Source organism: Lactuca saligna, chromosome 5, assembly GCF_052625555.1.
Source record: "Lactuca saligna cultivar CGN05327 chromosome 5, ASM5262555v1, whole genome shotgun sequence".
NCBI lineage: Eukaryota > Viridiplantae > Streptophyta > Magnoliopsida > Asterales > Asteraceae > Lactuca > Lactuca saligna.
The window spans coordinates 225945927-225966596 of record NC_136421.1 but is presented as its reverse complement, the minus strand read 5'-3'; the positions used below and the strand labels follow the sequence as shown (position 1 = coordinate 225966596).

General features: G+C 35.2%; 1 protein-coding gene across 1 annotated transcript; it reads right to left on the bottom strand.

Annotated features, from left to right (window-relative positions):
* Positions 1 to 8140: 8140 nt before the first annotated feature.
* LOC145045601 (serine/threonine protein phosphatase 2A 55 kDa regulatory subunit B beta isoform-like) lies at positions 8141 to 13718 on the bottom strand. The gene is made up of 14 exons (XM_078993923.1): positions 13252 to 13718; positions 12203 to 12306; positions 12008 to 12106; positions 11787 to 11906; positions 11526 to 11714; positions 11338 to 11429; positions 11110 to 11228; positions 10899 to 11022; positions 10701 to 10824; positions 10450 to 10518; positions 10267 to 10358; positions 10091 to 10168; positions 8642 to 8712; positions 8141 to 8559 (listed from the first exon to the last, which is right to left on the bottom strand). Exons 1-14 carry the CDS (start codon positions 13367 to 13369, stop codon positions 8423 to 8425), a joined length of 1536 nt encoding a protein of 511 aa, XP_078850049.1. The 5' UTR covers positions 13370 to 13718; the 3' UTR covers positions 8141 to 8422.
* Between the last annotated feature and the right edge of the window lie 6952 nt (positions 13719 to 20670).

The following is a 20670-nucleotide window of genomic DNA, read 5'->3' as shown; positions in this document are numbered from 1 at the left end:
CATTTGCCAACTAGTTGTATATGTAATGAATCTGGTTGCCTCTAATGAGAATTGAACAAAAGCATAAGTTTGTTGGGTTTTTTTCAACAAACAAAACATGATTGGGGTTTTTTTTAACGGTTTTGAAACTTCGTTGGTCTTACAAGTCATTTTCTGATATTTAATTACAAGTCATAAGTCATGTCATTAGTTAACTTTCAATAGCCGGTTGACCCAAAATGAGAAGTGAACGAAAGTGTAAGTTAGTTGAGTTTTTTTAGACAAAAGATTAAGTTGGTTGAATTTTCTTGAACAGACAAAACATAATTGAGTTTTTTGAACGGTTTGAAAATTTCGTTGGACTTGTAAGTCGTTTTCCATATATATATATATATATATATATATATATATATATATATATATATATATATATATATATATATATATATTTATATATATATATATATATGGGAGAATTTCATATATGCCCTTCTTAAATCTCAAAATATTATATTTGCCCAGCTTATTTTCTTAATATCATATTTGTCCTTCTTAAACCTTTACAATATCATATTTGCCCAAATCTTTTTTTATAATGTTTTTAATATTTTATAATCATTTTTATAACTTAAAATTCTATAATAATTAAAAAATTTAACGATATTATCCTTATGTCTATAATAATGGAATGTGAACTTCTAAATTGTTGGAATGTCGTCCTCTTGACAAACAAAAATATTCATCTTCAACTCTCTATAGAATGTATATTTTGATTGTTTAGTTTTTTTTGTTGATTATGTTGTAGATGAAGAATATTTTAGATATTATCATTGATATTTTGATGTTTAAAAAGTGCATATACGATATTTTGATATTTAAGAAGGGCATATATGATATTATGATGTTTAAAAAGGACATATATGATATTTTAAAATTTTATGAATGGTAAATATGATATTTAGAAATTTTATGAAGGGTAAATATGATCTTTAGAAATTAAGTTGGGTAAATATGATATTTTGATGTTTAAGAAGGGCATATATGAAATTCTCCCTATATAAATATATATATATATATATATATATATATATATATATATATATGTAGCACCTGGTTTCCGGTATGTGAATTTTATTTGAGCATTGCCCTATTTTAGCCTTGGACTTGGCGAGTCATAAGGTCCGACTCGCCGAGTAGGGACGAGACTCAGGACACGTTTTAAGTGGGCGACTCGGCGAGTCACCGCTGCTGGATGAAACCCTAAGTTTCAAGGGTTTGCACCCTATTTAAACCCTCATTCTGCCCCAACTCGTCCCCATTCACCCCCAGAACTCCCCTAACATCGTTTTCCCTTATTTCCTAGAGAGATTGAAGTGTTCTTGGTGTGTTCTTGAAGGTTTTGAGGAGAAAGAGGAGTAGATCAAGAAGAGGAGAAGGAGATCAGCCATCTTTGTGTCATTTCAACATTTCCCTTGAGGTATATCTCGTTTTCCCCCTGTTTCTATGCTTAAGATTCCATTTGAGACACTCTTGAGCAATTCTTCAAGCTTGTTTGTGCTTAATGTTTCGTAATAAGTGGATTAACCTTTAGATCTAGGCAAGATTGAGCTCCAGGAGCTCAGATCTGTTAGCTTTATGGCCCCATGTGGCTTGTTCATCCTAGATCTACCCTTTTGAGGCATTTTGCACCCTAAAATCCACATTAGTGAATATCCACACGTAAAGTTGGAAACTTTACGTGTGATTTGTGTCCTAGAAGTCCAGATCTATGAATGGCATGGACTGGAATCGAGTAAATCGGTGTATTTGGTGGATGCATGGCGGCGACTCGGCGAGTCGTATTGGCGACTCGGCGAGTCGTATTGGCGACTCGGCGAGTCTGGTCGCGAGTCACCGATTTGGTCCCTTCATGATGTATCGAGTTGAGCCGTGAGTCACAGGGGATGACTCGGTGAGTTGGGAGCTGAACTCACCCATGTTAGGACTCGGCGAGTCAATGCCCTGACTCGGCGAGTCCAAGGCAATCTTCATAGATCAAGAACAGACTCGGCGAGTTGTTCATACAACTCAGCGAGTCTTAGCATAAAGTGTTCGTCGGATGAAGATGAACTCGACGAGTTGTTCATACAACTCGGCGAGTAGGATGAAGGAGTCGAATGACTGTTAGAAGATGAACTCGTCGAGTCATAGCCCAACTCGACGAGTAGAACCAGGGACCCAGGACAATAGTTGCTAGGGACTCGGCGAGTGGAGATCCACTCGGCGAGTCGGGTCAACTGAAAGTTGACTCTAGCATTGGCTTAGAGCTAGACCGGGGGTAAAATGGTCATTTTACCTAAAGGACAGTTAGCAGTGTTTGATTGAGTATGTTGTGGGAATTGCAGCCGGAGGACTCCCGGAGCAGCAGCAGTCAGTTAGTTCCCGATCAGTTCAGCAGCTACTTTGAGGTGAGTTACCTTCCAGTAGCGGTGGGTCTAAGGCCACAACGCCGGCCCACCAGTAGGAGACGTATGATAGATGATTGTCTTTGTGAAATCATCTAGGTTTGCTATTTACCTGTTATGTTATATACTATCATGATACGTTATATGCAATAGTAGTAGAGTTCGGTTGTTAGGACCGCTGGGTAGTCAGACACCCCAGAATTATCTGACTGTATGTGATGGTATGCTTGTATGTTGGTCTGTATGTTATGCGATAGAGGTAGCGGGAGGGGACCAGTCCCCGAGGATCGGTTGTTAGGACCGATGGGTAGTCAGCACCCCAGAATGGCTTGACATGGGTAGTCAGCACCCCAGAATGGCTTGACACGGGTAAGACGGCACCCCAGAATGGCCGTATGGGTAGGTCGGCACCCCAGAATGGCCGTACCGGGTAGTCAGGCACCCCAGAATAGCCTGGCAGTACGTATGTTATGTGTTTGTGTGGTATGTGGTACGTTGGGGGAACTCACTAAGCTTTGTGCTTACGTTTACAGTTTTGTTTTCAGGTACCTCTGCATCGAAGGGGAAGGAGCCGGCGCGGTAGTGGCACGTCATACACACACTCTTCGGTTTCCGCATTTACGAGATTTACTGGGATTGTACTCTGATATTTTGATGGGATGTATAGTTTGACTTTTTAGAACATGGTTACGATGTGTTATGGTGTGATCAAACAATGTTTTTATTTATTAATGTTTTCTAAAGTAATATTTTAAAAATGAAAATTTCGGACGTAAAATTGGGTCGTTACAATATATATATATATATATATATATATATATATATATATATATATATATATATATATATATGAGGACATTTTTTAAATTGAGAACAAATTTGAATCACACATTTCTTAAATAAAAAAACACGTCATTTAAGTTTTAATGAAGAGAGGGCTTATGCGTAATTTAACGTTTCCATGTGCTTTACTTCTTCACACACATAACCATTGACACCCCATACTCTTATCATGCCCTTCGCCTAGCACCGCCTCCTCCCGCTATGCTCCTCCACCAGCAACCCCACCTTACGCTCTTTCACCAATTCTCGATACTTGTTCTAGAAATTCAATGTTCAAACTCGACAATCTAATCCTTCCGAAGGTACTATCACCACTCCTTTCTCTCTCTCTCTCTCTCTCTCTCTCTATATATATATATATATATATATATGTGTGTGTGTGTGTGTGTGTGTGTGTGTGTGTTTAGGTTATTGTATTTTAACTAATTATTATGTGGATGTAGGATTGATTGTGGACCAATCATTCATAATTCATTAAATGAATAAATATACTAGAAAATCGAAAAAAGAAAATATTAATATCAACAAAATGCTTGTCAACCGTACTATAAGGGCATTTGTGTACATTTAGCATGCCCATTTAATTAGGAAACAATGGTATATGTTCATAACAGATTCGATCATCCCCAAAATCTCGCATAAACCGTATCACTAAACATTTCTATCGGAAGAGAAAAGAACGGATATTTTGTAGAGTCAACCTCAAAATCGGATGAGTATGTTGTTCTACTTATTTTTAAAATCATTGTTGAAGAAGTATTGTTCGTTGATTTTAGAGAACATCGACCGTGGGATAACGAGGAATACAAGAGCAAGTTCTTTCAAGTCAAAATTCAAGAACACCGCCACAACAATGTTGAATATTGATGAAGACGATGATGATTTCGATTCTCCATCACAAGGTACAGTGTGACATCCCCATTTTCACAGCTAGAAAAGACCAATTTTGTTTATGCTTTATAAAAATCAGAGTACCGCTTTTAATAAAAATGTGTGAGATTTGTTCCCAGTAAAACATGATAAATACGTTATTAGGGCATTTCCGAAGAAAAGTATTTTTATTCATTTTAAAACATTTGAGATGTCATCGTCAATACAGAGACATAAACATAAACACAACTTACATTCATTATCACTAGTGATTATATCTCATTAATCTCTCAGTGTAATATGACTTCATATCAACACATGTGATATAAATAAATTGAGTGGGTTAGGTTGGCAAAACCTGGTGAGTACATATGATTTTTAACCCACAATAATATAATTATTATATTTAATCATCAAACAGTTAACCAAATTACCCGTCCCCATTATCTTATTTACTCTTAAGGATCTACCCTAAGAATCAGCTATTTCTCATTCATTCATTCCTAAGGATTATCTTAAGGAATAGGTACGAAGGCCATCGTTGTCAATGACATAGCTGCCGGTATTGTCCTTCGAGCTATTTCTCATTCATTCATTCCTAAGGATTATCCTAAGGAATAGGTACGAAGGCCATCGTTGTCTATCACTTAGGCGCAACTTCCAGAATTGTGACATTCTATAGGAGGTGCAGCTGCCAGTATTGTCCTTCGAGCACGACTGCTAGGGTTATCTCGTTTATTGACAGTATCGTTTTCGAGAGTCCACTCGCATATATGTCAATGAGTTTTTAGAGTACACCGGTGAACACATCGTTCACAACACCTACATGTTGCGAGTTTGCTAGTGTTCCACTAGACTGTCTAAAATAATCTGTGGTTGTCATCCATACTCTGCTAAATGACGGGGCCAACATTTGGGAACAAGGCTTCTCACATCATCCACCTCTCACCCTTACCTCATGGTCTATATCACCTCTCAACTCATCATCCAACTCATATTTCATCTACCCATGTTTTACCCAACATATTACATAGATATAAATACATATACGGTTTAAATCATACAAAACTTGTATAAAATCATCCATCCAACATAGACAACAAGTATTCAAATAATATGCAAACATAACACGTAATTTATATAAAATACTTCATATCTGTGTGTAAGATGAAAGGGGCCATGCACTCACCTAAGAAGGTGGTGACTCGGTATTCGGACATCACTTCATTACTCATAACATAATTTTCCTTTGACAAAACCTAGTATCATTACCACTAGAGTTTAGTCTAATATTCATTGAGACTAATTTAATAGTCTAGCTATTATTACTATTATATAAGCATTAAACAATACTTATATAACCCATAATAATATCCCAAATACTTATTATAAGTTCCTAATAACGTTACTATAATGAAATAAAAGTTATATTAAAAATAGTGTATGTGTAGCTTACTTACAACGGGTTTTATAGAAAACCAGACTTCGCTTGCAGCAGTGTTTCCGAACCGAAAAACCATTTTTCTCAAGACTCCGAGAGCCTCGGGGCTTCATTAGGATGCTAAGGGGTTTACCTAGGCTTAGGAAGGGGTTAGGGAAGCTAGAGAGAGAAAGAAACTAGAGAGAAGTGATTTTGGTGTGAAAATAGAGGCAGTCCTCGGCCTCATTTTATAGCCTGGTACTCGGATGTATGTTGGGCGTACAGGTCCTCGAACGCGGGGCATAGTTCGCATCGTACAACACGTGGTGAGGTTTCGGTGGTGGAGCGGGGCTTGTCTCGGAACTGCGCAAATGGTCAGAACGTTGGGCGTACTGGGCTCGGACGCGAGGCGTACTCGGACGCTGGGTGTTCCTCGGCTAAACTAGGCGTCTGAGGTGCGACGTGTCACTCATCCGAAGCGAGGCGTGGGCAACAAGGAATGGCTGAGATTCGGCCACGTCAGCAACTTCGCAAATACGAGTCTCAACTTTAAAAAATCGTAACTTTCACATACGAGCTCCGTTTTTGACGTTCTTTAAATCCACGCGTAGGCGGGAACGTACTCTACAACTTTTGTTTAGACTCTGTTAGCTAATTTTTACTTTATTTTAAATTTTATGTTTTTAACAGGCCATGACAGGATTGGTCCGTTAAAAATCCATAACTTCTTCATCCGACGTTCATTTACATCTGTCTTTTTACCGTTACGCTACTATTAACGAGATCTTTAATTCTTGTTTAGGTTGTGTTGGCTAAATACCGCTTGATCTAATATTCGAACTCCGGGTTGTACACTGCTAAGCCGAAACTTCGAAAAATTATAACTTCCTCATACGAAATCAGATTTGGGCGTTCTTTTTATGAACGCACTTGGTTTATGTATTCTACGACTTTCTCTTAGATCTCTAAGGCTAGATATCATTATATCGTAAATTCACTATTTACGTTTCCCGGTGTCGTGTCGGTTCCGTTGCAAAACTTCGACGGGCCATAACTTCTTCGTTACAACTCGGATTTCGGCATTCTTTATATGTACGGAACCCTTGAGACATATTCTACAACTTGGTTAAGATTATTTATTCTGAATAATCTTTTGTAAAAAAGTTGTTTTCGTCATCTATTATCTCTAAATTGACTAGCCCGGATCTACGGGCGTTACATACAGTTTTGGTACCGTTGTTTTGTTTTGTTTTTTTTCATTCCGATTTTGTCGAAAAATTACAATAGAATATTGGGGAGTACAAATTTTATATTTTTTTATAAGAAATGTATTGTTGAAAAACAGATGAAATCAAACTAATCTACTTGAATTTGTGAGCAATTTTAGGGTTTTGTTAGGGTTTCTAAAAACGAAGGAACCAACAATTCTATGAGAATGCATGTCACTATTGTGGGTTTGCAAGTGTGTTTTGTATGATTATTTCAAAAATTACGATAGTATAATGTGAAGGACAAATGTATTGATTTTGCCAACAGATGTATGCTAGATATCGTTGAAAGTGAACGATTCTACTCGAATCGGTGATCAATTTCACGTCTTTGTTATAGTTTTTTGAAACTGAACTAACCCTTAATTCTAATAGAATGCATGTAGTTGTAATGGGTTTTACTATTAGTTTTTTGTTTGATTCTGTTCGAATATTATGAAAGGAATGTCACGGGTATGAATTCATTGCTTCGGGGATTTTTATGCTTTTAGTGTTATTTTTTCTTTTTATGAATTTTTATGGGTTTCGTTACTTGTAGAAAATTTATGTGCGAAATAACATATAATGTTTGTGTATAATGTAACTATGTTAGAACATTCCAGTAATAAAGTATTATTTGGATTGTATGTCGCTATGTTAGATTGAAATTCTTTTCGAATTTGTGTAACAGATTATGTTAGATTCCATCATTCTTATAGAATGTATATTATATAAGAATGAGTTATGTTAGACTGAATTTTTTTTAGAGTTAATTGAAATATTCTGTTAGAAAGAATGAGTTTTAGATTGTATAAACATAATATTGTATGAGAATTTGTTTTATAATTTATTAATTAATTTTTATAAAACAATCAATCTGTATTACTAATTGTTTATGTGATTTAAGAGTTGTTGCAGAAGCACCACGAAACGTTATTTTGGCTAAGCTACAAGATGAAGTTCAACAGAAGACAATTAATATTGCTAGTACAAGTGTTAAAAAAGAATATATATATATATATATATATATATATATATATATATATATATATATATATATATATATATATATATATATATGAGATCAACACCTAAAAAGAAGAAAGCAAAAAAATTCTTCCATCGATGAACTCTCTTAAGAAGAAAGCAACCCATGAACAATACGAAGAAGAAAATGATTGAAGAAGAAAGCAACCCTCAAATATCAATTTTTGAAATCACATTCTAAAAAATAAAAATTGGTTTGAAACGCAACTCATATAGTAAGAAGGGAAAAAGCGATAAATAAATAGAGAAATAATTAATAAATATAAACATGAAGATTGACAGATATGATATGATACGAACTTTAGAGGCTAAAAGTAAAAATAAAATGCAATAAGGTTGTAGGAGAGCTACATACAGTTTTCAATCTTTCTTCCTCACTTCAACCCACCATTACCAACCAGAAAATCAAAAAGAGAAACAAAAAGGAGAAGTTTATATATATATATATTTTGGAAGAAAATAAATAAAAGGAATACATTTGAATACGAAGCATGGGATCTGAAAAAAAAAAAAAAAGGAGGTGGAGATGATATATTTGTTAAGTTGTAGTTTTATGATTTTGATGGTCATGGTCATGCGTAGTACATGTACAAGCTGTTTGCAGCAGCACACGCGATTGAGTTTTCTGTTGGGTGCCATGCCAGGTGGAGCAGCTTTGTTGTGAAGTCCAATGAGTTCCCATTTGCGTCCACCCCTGGATTCTCTGCTCCTGTTTTATTTTTATTTTATTTTATAAATAAGATTTAAATGATGAATGTGTTCTTGGTGATAATAATAAAATTAAATCTAACCTCGTCTCACTGCACGTGTTATGCTGCTTAGAGAAGATCTGGCAGGCCTTGAAGGCGTCTGTACTTGTCTCCTACAAATGGTATCCGTGTTGTGTTGTGTTTTCATGTGTTTGTAGTTATTCGTCAAATTTGAAGAAATATATAAATCTTGGAGAAAATATGATTTAAGGAAATTTTTGGCTTCGTATTTTTAATAATGGCACCAACCAATTTCCCCTTAATTGTCTACTTACTGTTTTATTATCTATAAAATCGGTTTTTATTCCATGTAGGATTAGATTATAAAAGGGCTAATGTCATAAAAACCCTTAAGTTTGTAGGGTTTTGTTGGTTTTGCCCAAAGTTGAATTTTTTGTCCATTTTTACCTTAATTTTTTCCAAAAAATGTTCGGTTTTACCCTTTTACCGGTGATAACAGGTTACCATTATACTAGCTTCGCAAAAAAACCCTGAAGTTTCTAGTTTTTTACATTTTCACCCTTAAGTTTATATTTTTTTTACACTTTTACCCTTCGTTTTTTTTTTTTTCATATTATATGTTTTTAAAACTACAAGTACATATTTTTATGCATTTAAAAATATACATATCAATAAAAAAAACTTGTTAAATCATAAACATGTTTATATAAGTATATACATATATTCTTAGAAGTATAAATATGTATTTTGATATATGTTTTTTTTTTTTAAGTATAAATATATTTTTAGAAGTATAGATACATATTTATATATAATAATGTAAAAAGATGTATTTATACTTCTAAAAACTATATCTATAAAACACGTATTCATAATTCTAAAAATATTATTTATATTTTTAAATGGTATAACCTTGCAAACACACACACGCAAACAAACACACACACACACACACACACACACATATATATATATATATATATATATATATATATAACATTAAAAAAATATATAAATACAATATTTAATTAAACATTTTTTCGTATATAAATATGATTTTTCTACATGAATACGTATATTATGAAAAAAATACTTAGGGTAAAAGTGTAAAAAAATTATAAACTTAAGGGTAAAAACGCAAAAAAGGGTAAACTTAAGGGTTTTTTTGCGAATTTAATATAATGGTAACCTGGAAAACCTGTTATTACCAGTAAAAGGGTAAAACCGAACATTTTTTCGAAAATGTTAGGGTAAAAACGGACATAAAATTCAACTTTGGGCAAAACCGACAAAATTCTAAAAACTTGATGGTTTTTATGACATTAACCCATTATAAAATAAAGTAAAAATATTTGTCAAAATTAGAAAAAAAAGTTAACCAACAAGAAAAATGTCATACTAGTTGGGTGTTTTCTTTTCTGTTTTATTTGAACCAAGTTGCTAATTATGCCACATCATCAAATCACAAATCATAAACTGGAAATTACTTGAATGTGCAATTTGGGGGAGAATTAGAAATTAGATTATTACCTCATTGGGTTTTTGCTGGCTTCGAGGGTAGTTGCTTCAGTACTTCCGGGCCCACACCCAAACACACGGAATAAATTGCTGAAATCATTCATTCATATCAAAAACTCATTGGAACACCAGAAACCCAAACAAACAAAAATAACAATTTAAAAAAAAAAAAAAAAAAAATTAATTACCTGTAAGAACCAGTTGCCACTCGCTGGCTGTCGCCACTCAAACAACACTCAAATTTATCGAAAATTGAATCGTTTTCATATAAATCGCAAAGCTGAACCAACATACACAATTAAAAAACATCAATATCAAAAAAAGAAAATAAAAAAAGTTTGTAATAAAAATGGTCAAAGTTAAGTTGATACCTTTGGTCTTAAATGTTCGTGCACTTGGAAAGTTGAAACTGGACCAGAGTCCATGTTGATGTCCCATAGCTGTAAAAAGTATCATAAATCATAAACCTATTTTATATATAATTACCCATAACACCAACATAATTACATTTTTACCCATAATAGCAATATACAAAATGAAACTTATAAGTAGATTGCTATTACGGGTAAAAAAAATATATAAGCATATTGCTATTTTCTCTTGTATAAAAAAAACTACAAACCTTAAGAGTCATGTAATCACGACTGAGTATATATCTCCCACCCCTTCCAAACTTTATATCAGAAATAGAAGCTATTATTTCAGTGAAGAATGATCTAGAACCCGGTGCTTCATGTTCCTCGAATCTATAAAAACAATATTTTTTAAGCGCTTATTTTAATTCAAATATAAAATTCAACAACAAAAAAAAAACACTTACAGTTTAGAATGTTTATCACATAATGCAGACTGACGCAAATCAACAAGGCGAATGGATCCTTTTGAGCTACTATATGCAAGTGTGCTACAATGAGTAGGATGAAATTCAGCACATGTAATCACCTCTGCCATAACAAAAAAAATAAAATTAGTATAGTATTGTATTTAAAAAAAATTAAAGCAAGAAAAGATGTTAAAAAAAAATTATATACCAGTAAGATCTTCCATGTTTGTAGGCTTGACATCAACTATGTTAAAACTTTGATTGCTAATTTCCAAATTCCAAAGGTTAATTCGAAGATCATCAGCTGAGATGAATGTTTCCCCATCACTGATGAGACATGACACATGACGATTTTAAATTTTAATTATCAGTATATTATAATTAATATTATAATAATAATTGGGTGTTGAAACTTTAATTTAACAAATCACAAAACCTGTTATTTGAGATTGAGTTGATATGGTAGTCATGGGCGTGAGCATACACTCTTCTACATCTTGCAGCAAGGCTGGTTTCATTACTAGTTACCTACAAAATAAGGTTGGAATATGTCATAGTAGTGAAAGATAAGGGTGATAAAATGAAAAAAGTGGAAAATAGGAGGGTGGTAAAGAGAAAATGTACCACAGGTAGACGCAGTGATGGGATGCCACCTGGAGGAAATTTGAAGTCAATGGAAGATTTATCTTTGGATCCCCCGTTTACAATATATGTACTTGAAGTAGCAGCATTGGTCTTTCCAACAGCTTTGGAAAGGTCTATGTTCATGTTCATGTTCATGTTTGCAATTTTCTTGACTTTCTTCTCTTGAACCTGTATAACACGTATGAAGCTGTTACCACAAATGAAAGTAAACGAAAGGAGATTAGAGTAATTAGTAATTACCTTCCAGAATTTGATGGTTTTATCATTAGTAGACAGAAGAAAGAGGGCACCATTGGCAGTTTGACACCATCTAATTTTGTTGATTTTCTCTTCAATCTCCAAACTCTTTAAATAATCAAACTGAATGAAAAAATTCAAGATGTTGTATGAATTGAATAAAACATCATCCATCAACTGGTATATAAATAAATAAAAGGGTTCAAAAAAAAAACAAAAGAAACCTCAGGTTCATGGCTCTGGAACTCAGTTTTGTAGCGAAACTCAGGGTGTTTACTTATTGAGTAATCAGTCTTCTCTAATTCCTTTCTACTTGCAACATGCTACACAATGCAGCAAAATTAGTAAAAAAAGATAAACTAAAAGTACAAAATGCAAATATATAAAACAAAAACAAAATTTAATACAGCATAACTGACCTCCTTTGTATCTGTTCTCTCAAATAACACCACCCTTCCCCCACGATCACCAGTCGCAAGGTGATCACCACTTCTATCAAACTCAATTGCTGAGATGATATCAACTGCAAAAGAATTTGCAAATAAATCACATAGCTTGTGTCTTCATTCTAAAAAGAAAGTATATAAAAAGAAAATATCTAGCCAAAGTGTGATAGAGTGAAAGAAATCGAAAGAAATATCAACTGGTGATTCTCGTGAATCTATGACTTTTTTTCGGTCAATCTTGCGTGTCAAAGCACGTGCAGTTCAATTTCAACACCAATTACTAGTTTTAGGATCTAATAAATAGCAAAAATATAAAATAAAAAATTTATGTTAACCCCCCACACGTCATTGCCAACAATGTAGCAACTATATAACACAAACACATGAGTTCTTCCTCCAAATATGTAAACTGAGAATAGAAGGCTAGACAATAACCTTCTAATATTGGATATAATAATTATAATTTATCACCATCTACCTAAATTGCACTATATCTTCGAGTAATTTCACTCACCTTTTCGTGATAATGGATTAAAGCCAGGTGGTTATGTATGATGTATGCGTGTTGTATGAATTAGATACCCGTGTTAATGTATGTACAACAGAAATAACTAAAAGTGGCTTCTTGATATCAATGAGTTTAACAAGCTACAGTTCCTGGACGCATGTTGAAATAAATGAAAGATGTTGAATCCTTTCAGATGCTTACAGCTCCTGAACATGCATTTTTTTTAAATGTGATGAAGGAAAAAAGAAGAAAGCTTGATTAACGGTAACTTGATCAGAGTAAATTGGCAAGTTTTTCTGTTTATTTTATTATAATCCTTCGGAGTTCGGATCAATAACTCGGTCAAGTACCAGTATTTAACCTAGTTTAGTTGTTTTCATAATCAGCGATCAATCACTAATGTGTCGATCCATGAAGCGGATCAAAGAGATACTTTATCCAAACCCTAATATAAATCTGCGGATCCACGTAATAATAAGAAAAATTAATAACAACCTTAATTGAAGCTACTTACCTTCTTGAACTTCTTCACCGGCGGTGCGTTCACCAAACACCTGTGAGAATTTCCAGTCAAGCGGCGGTGGTGGACCCGCCGGAGCTGCCGCGACATCTCCTCCATCACCACCGTTCATCTCCTCTTCTTTTTCTTGATAAATTAATCAACAAAACGACAAAAAAACAACGAAAACTCTCCAAACTCAAATCAAATCACGACCGCATCACTGGATCGCTTTTTTTCCGATTAGCATTTCTTGAATCACGGTTTCCAGATCGTCAGGCAAATCCATGAATAATAATGTGGCATTTGAGGTTGAATTAGCCATTAACAAGCATCATCTTTGTCGTCGTCAAGAATACCGCATCGATTCATTCATAGATTGAGATTCAATTTTCTCCCTGCTCTTTGCGCACACACTCCCTCTTTTTTCTCTGTAGTCGGGAAGGATAAAATTGGAAATATGAAGTGACCAAACCCTTTTCCTTGTTTTCATTTTATACGATGTAATAATATATTCTAAACCAATGTTTGTTTTTAGGGATAAGAAAAAAAATTCATTTTGGGTGACACATACAACAAAGTTTCAACTTTATTCAAAAAGGTATTTTTCTTCCTTTCACATTCTATTTGGATCATAGATCATGTAGTAATTAAAGTATTCAAATGATTTTGAAATGGTATTAAGTATTAAGATTTTAGTATACATTTAAGACCATTAGAATTTAGGAGATGTCTGGAACATTTTTGAAGGGTGTGGATTAAGGTTTGACAATCATAAACTAAAAAACTTTTGAAACTGCTAAGTTGTAGTATGTAGGTAGACTCGATTGGGCCAGTTTCAGGACACATCCTGATAGTTACGAACCCATAACAAAATGTCAATGGTAACACATTTAAATTTTAAGGGTAGTAGGATGGAAATTTTGCATTGCACCAAAAAATTCAAAAATATTTCATTGCACCTAAAAATTTGAGGGGTGGCATGGACTACCCCGGGATCCCACTAAGGTTTGCCCCTACATATTAACTCAACTGAGTAAATACCTACTTGTGATCAAATTTTCAAACTTGTCCAAATTAACTCAAATTTCTTCCATGGCTTCATTACCACTTACTATATGTTATGATATAGCTAAATTAAGATAATTGGGGTTTGAAGCCATGATCGAGAGGATCTTAAGTGATTTATCCATTGATAATTAACATAAATGTTAGCCATATGTAACTATTAAGTGTCTATACAACACTAGAAATACAGATAAATGCTAAAGTGAAATAGTTTCATAAATACAAGTCTATGAACTTAATTTGTGAATTAGTATATGGGAAATCTCCGAAAAAAAATCTCAATATTTTACCCTAATTTCAGAGTAGTCACTCACAGTGGGATTAAATAATCTCAGAGTAGTCGATTTGATCCTATTGTGCAGCTCTCGTCTGAGTCCAACTGTTGCAGGATGGATCTTTTACTCGAAGGATTATTTGAGCCATTTGTCAAGAATAAGTGCTCTATTGTTGACTATGGGCAAGTGATTTTGCTTCCATTGGTAGCATCAAGATAATCAAGGCATAAAGTGTACGGCTGGACGGATATTCGAGGAAGATTAAGCATAGTAAAGCTCAGCATGAGCGGTCTGTCAGGGAGTCAGACCACCTCTAGACTGCAGATTTCAGACGAAGTAGATGTGATCTTGTTGCAAGAAATATGTTCATTTCCGGGTTTTAGAACCATGCGAGAGATGATTTAGATGCATTGGGAAGACTGTGGCTATGCTTGGGGTTGTGGCCATATTACTAAAGTGGTTCAACGTGTAACGAATGGTAAGGAATGATTTCGAGGACGAAATCTAATTTAAGTGGGGGAGAGTTGTAACACCCCGTTTATTTAATAAATAAACTAATTAATTAATAAATGTATAGTAACCCTAAAATAAATAATTATATAGTATGGTGTTGGTCTCGAGGAGTTAATTGTCACGATTCTAGAAGTTGGGGGTTAAAAGAGTAAGTTCCGGATTGGTTTTGTAATAATTTATGAAGGCAGGGACTAATTGTAACTTCTGGGACTTCATTTGAAGAGATTTCAGAGGCTAGGGGGTTGTTTGGTAAATTAGGGATCGAATTTGAGAGGAATTATGGAAGTAGGGTTTAAATGGTAAATTTTTGTCTAAGATTGAAAGAAAAAGGGAAGGGAGGGATTGTTGTTGTCATTATGGCAAACTTTTAGAATGGATTAGGGTATTTCAAGGTTCCGCAAACCCTAACCCTAATCAACCATCTACAACCGCCACATCTCCGGATCTTCCTATTGTCGTCGCCAATCTCCAATCGCACCACCCTTCTCCTTTAATTTTTGGCGCCGCACCATCATTTTCCTTTTCTTCCTGTCGTTCCAGCCATCGTCCCCTCGCCTGTGAAGTCGGAGAACATCTGAAGCCAACGTCGGAGCGACTGCCAACAACGATAGGAGCCTTATGGACGTCACCTCAGTGGCCGGAGCCATAAGTCACAAGAGTAGCTATCGTCAACCGGTGAAGACGTTAAACTTGTCACCTATGCGTCGTTACCCGTCGTCAACCACCGAGATACACTGTCATGGTTAGTGTTGTTGCCGCTGCTGCTACCCATTCTCATGATCGCTACGTTCCAACCATAAGCCACCGCCACCACCGTGAGGTGGTGGCTGTCATCGCCAAATCACCGCCGTTGTGCCACTCGTTTTGATGTTGTCATTGCCACCCACCACATGTGGGTGTTAGGTTCGCTTTGCAAGCAAAAACGTGTGTGTGTTTCCATTTGTAGTGTGTGATTTCAGTTGGCCGGAAAATCGTGAGAAAGGCCACCACCACCATTGGCCACCACAAAGGTGGTTGTATGTGCGTGTTTATTTAGGGTTATTTTATAGTAAAACTGTAATAGTGGCTAAAATAATGAAAAGAAAACTCAAAACCACCATCGTATGTCGCCTCCTACCGCCACCAGCCGCCATGTTGGGTGGCGGTGTGCTTGTTGTGTTTTGATTCGTTGGGATGTTTGGAAAAATGGACTAAAACCCTAATGGGCCTTATAAACCTAAATTGATCTAAGGACTTGGTATTGGGCTTATTGAGTTGGAAACCCTAATTACGATTTAGAAAACCCTAATTTTGGATATATGTGCCTTGGACGTATCGGGACCCACATCTGGGCCATTGGAATGGAATGGTGAATTACACCCAATCACACCATATGATTTATTTAGAAGAGTGATGGACTTAATGGATTAAGTCCTTAATGGGTTAAGTGAGAAACACTTAACCCTAATTATCATTTTATGTGAAATCATAATTTCACTTGGGCTTTATGTTGGGCCTTTCTATCGGGATTTGGTGATTGGGCCAATATTAGGCCATCCAAGAACAATCAAATGGACTAGAATAATTTAACGGACTTTAGGGTAAGGCCCATGTAAAAGGTTTGGGCCTAATTTGGAAAATTGGGTCATAGATTGGCCATGATTGGGCCTTCATGATTATGAGATATTGGGCCATTAGAAATGCCAACTGTTGGACTGAACTAAATGGTTGGGCTTTTGATTAAGACCATGTAAAGGTTTTGGTTTAAATTTTGAAAATTGGGCCATATGTTGGGCTTTGATTCATAGTTTAACTTTTGGGCCTTTGGATTGGGCTTTGAGTTGAATCAAGCTAATATAGGGGTTAAGTAGTCTTTTAGCCCAAGCATGGACCTATGATTTTTATGTTGGAACCCTATTATTAACTGGGTATTGTTTGATGTTGACAGTTTGAGAATTTGTCATGCAGCAGCTAGAGTTTTCTTCGCGGGACTTCAGTAGTGCCAAATGAGTCCCCTCACCATACCAATGGGTCTAAGGTGTCACACCCTCGAACCGGATGGCGGAAACGTTCGAGGGCTTGCGTGACTAACAATTGAATACCATAACAATGAATATACATGAAAAAAACACATACATCACCAACATTACATAGTTCACATCAAGTACACAGACCAAATATTACATAATCAAAAGTATATTGTTTGAAAGTTACAAAACATGAAGTCCTAATCACACATGATAATCATCTTCCGCATAACGGTTACCTGAGAATACAAGTCATTTTAAAAATGGTCAACATATGAAATGTTGGTGAGTTCATAAGCATGTTTGATATAAAACGTTTCATGTTGTTGATAAAACCCAGAAAATCCGATATTTTATGTAAGTAAAATTTGTTTGCAACACAATGTGATGATCCAATAATGTATAAATATGTGTAGTTTCAGAACTTATACATATATGGCTTATTAACATTAGTATTTCTCATGTAACTCTTGAAGTATGGTAAAGAAATGATGTTGAGTCCCGGAAAATCCGATATTTTCCGATATAAAACAGTGTGATAGTTTTGTGAATTCGTATAATTCTCATAGTACGACCATATGTATGAAGTCAATTTCCTAATGAATAGTGAAATGGTAATGGATCTCTATGTTAGACATTATAACCATGCATGATAATGACTATTTCGCCTGTCTTGACATTTTTGAAAACGTCGGTTTTGATTAAGATTTTGTCACCCTAGACTAGCCGAGTCTAACTGTAGCGAATAGCTCAGGTGTGGGGGAGTCGCCCCCGTATAAATCTATACACAAACTCTCGCTCTCCCTCCAGGAGACTCTGGTTATAACTACAGGCTACGACCGACACTTATTGGTGCCAGTCGCATATTCCTCACTAATCCCAGTTATTACCCCGAGAAGTTGAATCGTATCGATCACAATCCCTTTTATCATTTACATGAGTATGAGTAAGTTCAAACAACACGAATAAGAACAACTGTGGTTCATTAATCATGTATGTTAATTTAAGTTATCGAGCACATGAGTAAGTTGGACCTTACTAGCAATGCAGATAGGCCACAAAGGCCCAATAGCATGTAAAGTCATTGAGGGTCCATTAAGCATGTAACTGGGTCACCAGAAGCCCAATCAAGATGTATTATTATTTTTGGGGTCCAATAATCATGTTAATGGGTCACAAAGGCCCATTAAGCATAATTTATGAATATTAAGCCCAACAGTTTAGTGTTTACCCGTTTTGTATAGTATAAAAAAATAATCGGAAGTTTTGTTTAAACGAATTGTTCAATAGTAAAGTCCCAAAAACAATTGTTGGCCAATTCAGTCCCTCTTCTAATAAAAATGACAATTTTAGTACCTTTTTATGAAAAATGACATTTTAGGTCCTTGAACTATTTTTCTTGACATATTGACCCAAACACTTATTTAAAAAAAAAAATTTAAGCCCAAAATTAAATTTTGGACAGTTTCAGCCCCTTAGTTAAAAGATTTTGCATTTAAATCCACACTTTTCGCAACTTTTACAATTTGACCCATAATCCAAAATCTTTGCATTTTTAGTCATTTTTGATAAATAAAGCCATTTTAACCCCTGATTTGGGTTCATTTACGTTTATAGTCCCTATTTTGAGAAAACTTTCCATTTCAGCCCCCTTAATTTTGATTTTTCGCATATTTGGGCCTAAATAGCCGAAAAGCCCAAATTTTAGCCCATTAGGCTAAAATTCACATTTTTAGTACTTTTAAAAGCATAATACTTATAAAAACTCATATTTTAGCTGTTTTGACCTTTTGATCCTTGTAAAAACCGTGAATGACCTCTTTTTCCCCATCTTTTGTTTATTTGTCAAAATTAGTCCAACAACAAGTTTTATGTTGTAGCATGCTTATTATAAACCTTGTATGGTAGTTTATCTTGAAATGTTAAGTGAAATATATCCTAGATCACATATTTTTCCTTCTTGAACTATAGATCTCGAAATATATTTCATTTTTAGCACATATTCACCACATAACACAAGAAATCACACATAACATACAAATACCCATAGATCTACACATTTCACTTGTATTCTCCCCCATAAAACATTATAAAACCAAAAATAGAGGGGTATGAACTCACCTTGCTTGTTTGCTCATGGTTTTGAAGAAGAAATGGAAGAAGATGGGGTTGTTTTTGGCCCTAACAAGCTCCTTGAAGAGATCTTTGGCTTAGATGGGTTCTAGGAAGCATAATCACGAAATAGGGTGGGTTATGATGAGATTTTTTATGAATTCAATAAGTTAGTCCATGTATCTAAATAAAATCTTACCAAGGATGATGATTGTGGTGAAGAATCCTCTTGTAAACACCTAAATCTCGAAACTTTGAGGGAAGAAGAGGGAGTTTCTAAAGAGAAACTTTAAAGTGATTTGAAATAAGAGAATAGAGGTGAGATGGTGTCGTGGTGGTGTCTCGGCCGAAGGTAAGAAGAGAGGAAGACGAGAGAGGTGTGAGTTGATGGGTGCTTAGAAGTATGAGATTTGGCTCTTTGCTTAGTGGGTAATTAGCATGGAGAACCACAAGGTAAACTTGAGGTGTCACCATTTACTCCATGCATAATCTTTTTTTTTTTGTTGATAATGATGGGTCAAGAGGGATAAAAAAAGAGATGGAATGGGCCTTTAATGCTTGGTTTCAATAATAAGAGGCCCATTTTGATGGTTTTCGGCCCATTGGGCCCCCTTTGGGGTGTTCACGGCCCAAAATTGTATAAGAGAATGGATTTATGGTCCATGAAAGCTAATTGAATCAATTATGGCCCAATAAGGCCTATTAAGGTAAATCAATTTATTTTGGATCTATTATGGCCCAAAATGTTAAGTTTCATGAAAGTGGGTCCAATTAGGGTCCATTTAAGGGTCTTAAGCCCAAATTAGTAAAATTGGAAGCTTATTGGTCCATTAGGCCCAATAAGGAAATCCTAGTCCATACTGGACTTAAATCGGGATTTGTAGGGTTTCCGGTCTTTATTTGACTATTTGAAGTTTTTGTATAGTGTTCTTGATGAAATTTTGTTGTCATTGAAAAAACACCAAGCGTGTTTTCAAATTTTGGTTACAAATGTTATCATCATTGTTGTTACAGAGGCATAAAATTTCCTAGTTGTGACATAAGGCACCAAGGCGGAGCCATTTTATGATGTGTGGTACACTAGATGAAGTTGTTTTATGTAGCATGTTAGCTGGTAATGTGCTAGGTAGTACGTTAGTGGTATATGTGGCATGCTTGTATGGAAGACCATGGGAGAGCCCATGACACCTGGATGTAAGACTATGTGGAGAGCCCGTGGCTTTCCTACTATGTTGTAGTGTTTCTTGTAGATTCACTACTGATATGTCTGGTATGCATGTATATGTGGTATGCTAGTGATTTTGTAGTATCCTAGTTATCTTTATGATATTTGCATGGAAGACCATGGGATATCCCATGACACCTGGATGTAAGACCATGTGGAGAGCCCATGGATTTCCTACTAAAAGACCATGGGGAGATCCCATGGCACTCGTATGTAAGACCATGTGGAGAGCCCA

Bases quoted from the DNA above. Each gene is read 5' to 3' on its own strand.
- LOC145045601 (XM_078993923.1), bottom strand. From the start codon at position 13,369: ATGAACGGTGGTGATGGAGGAGATGTCGCGGCAGCTCCGGCGGGTCCA. The intron at 11,229-11,337 runs GTTTTGTGATTT...ATGTCTCATCAG, and splicing joins AACTCAATCTCAAATAACAG to TGATGGGGAAACATTCATCT. The intron at 8,560-8,641 runs GTTAGATTTAAT...AAAATAAAACAG, and splicing joins AACACGTGCAGTGAGACGAG to GAGCAGAGAATCCAGGGGTG.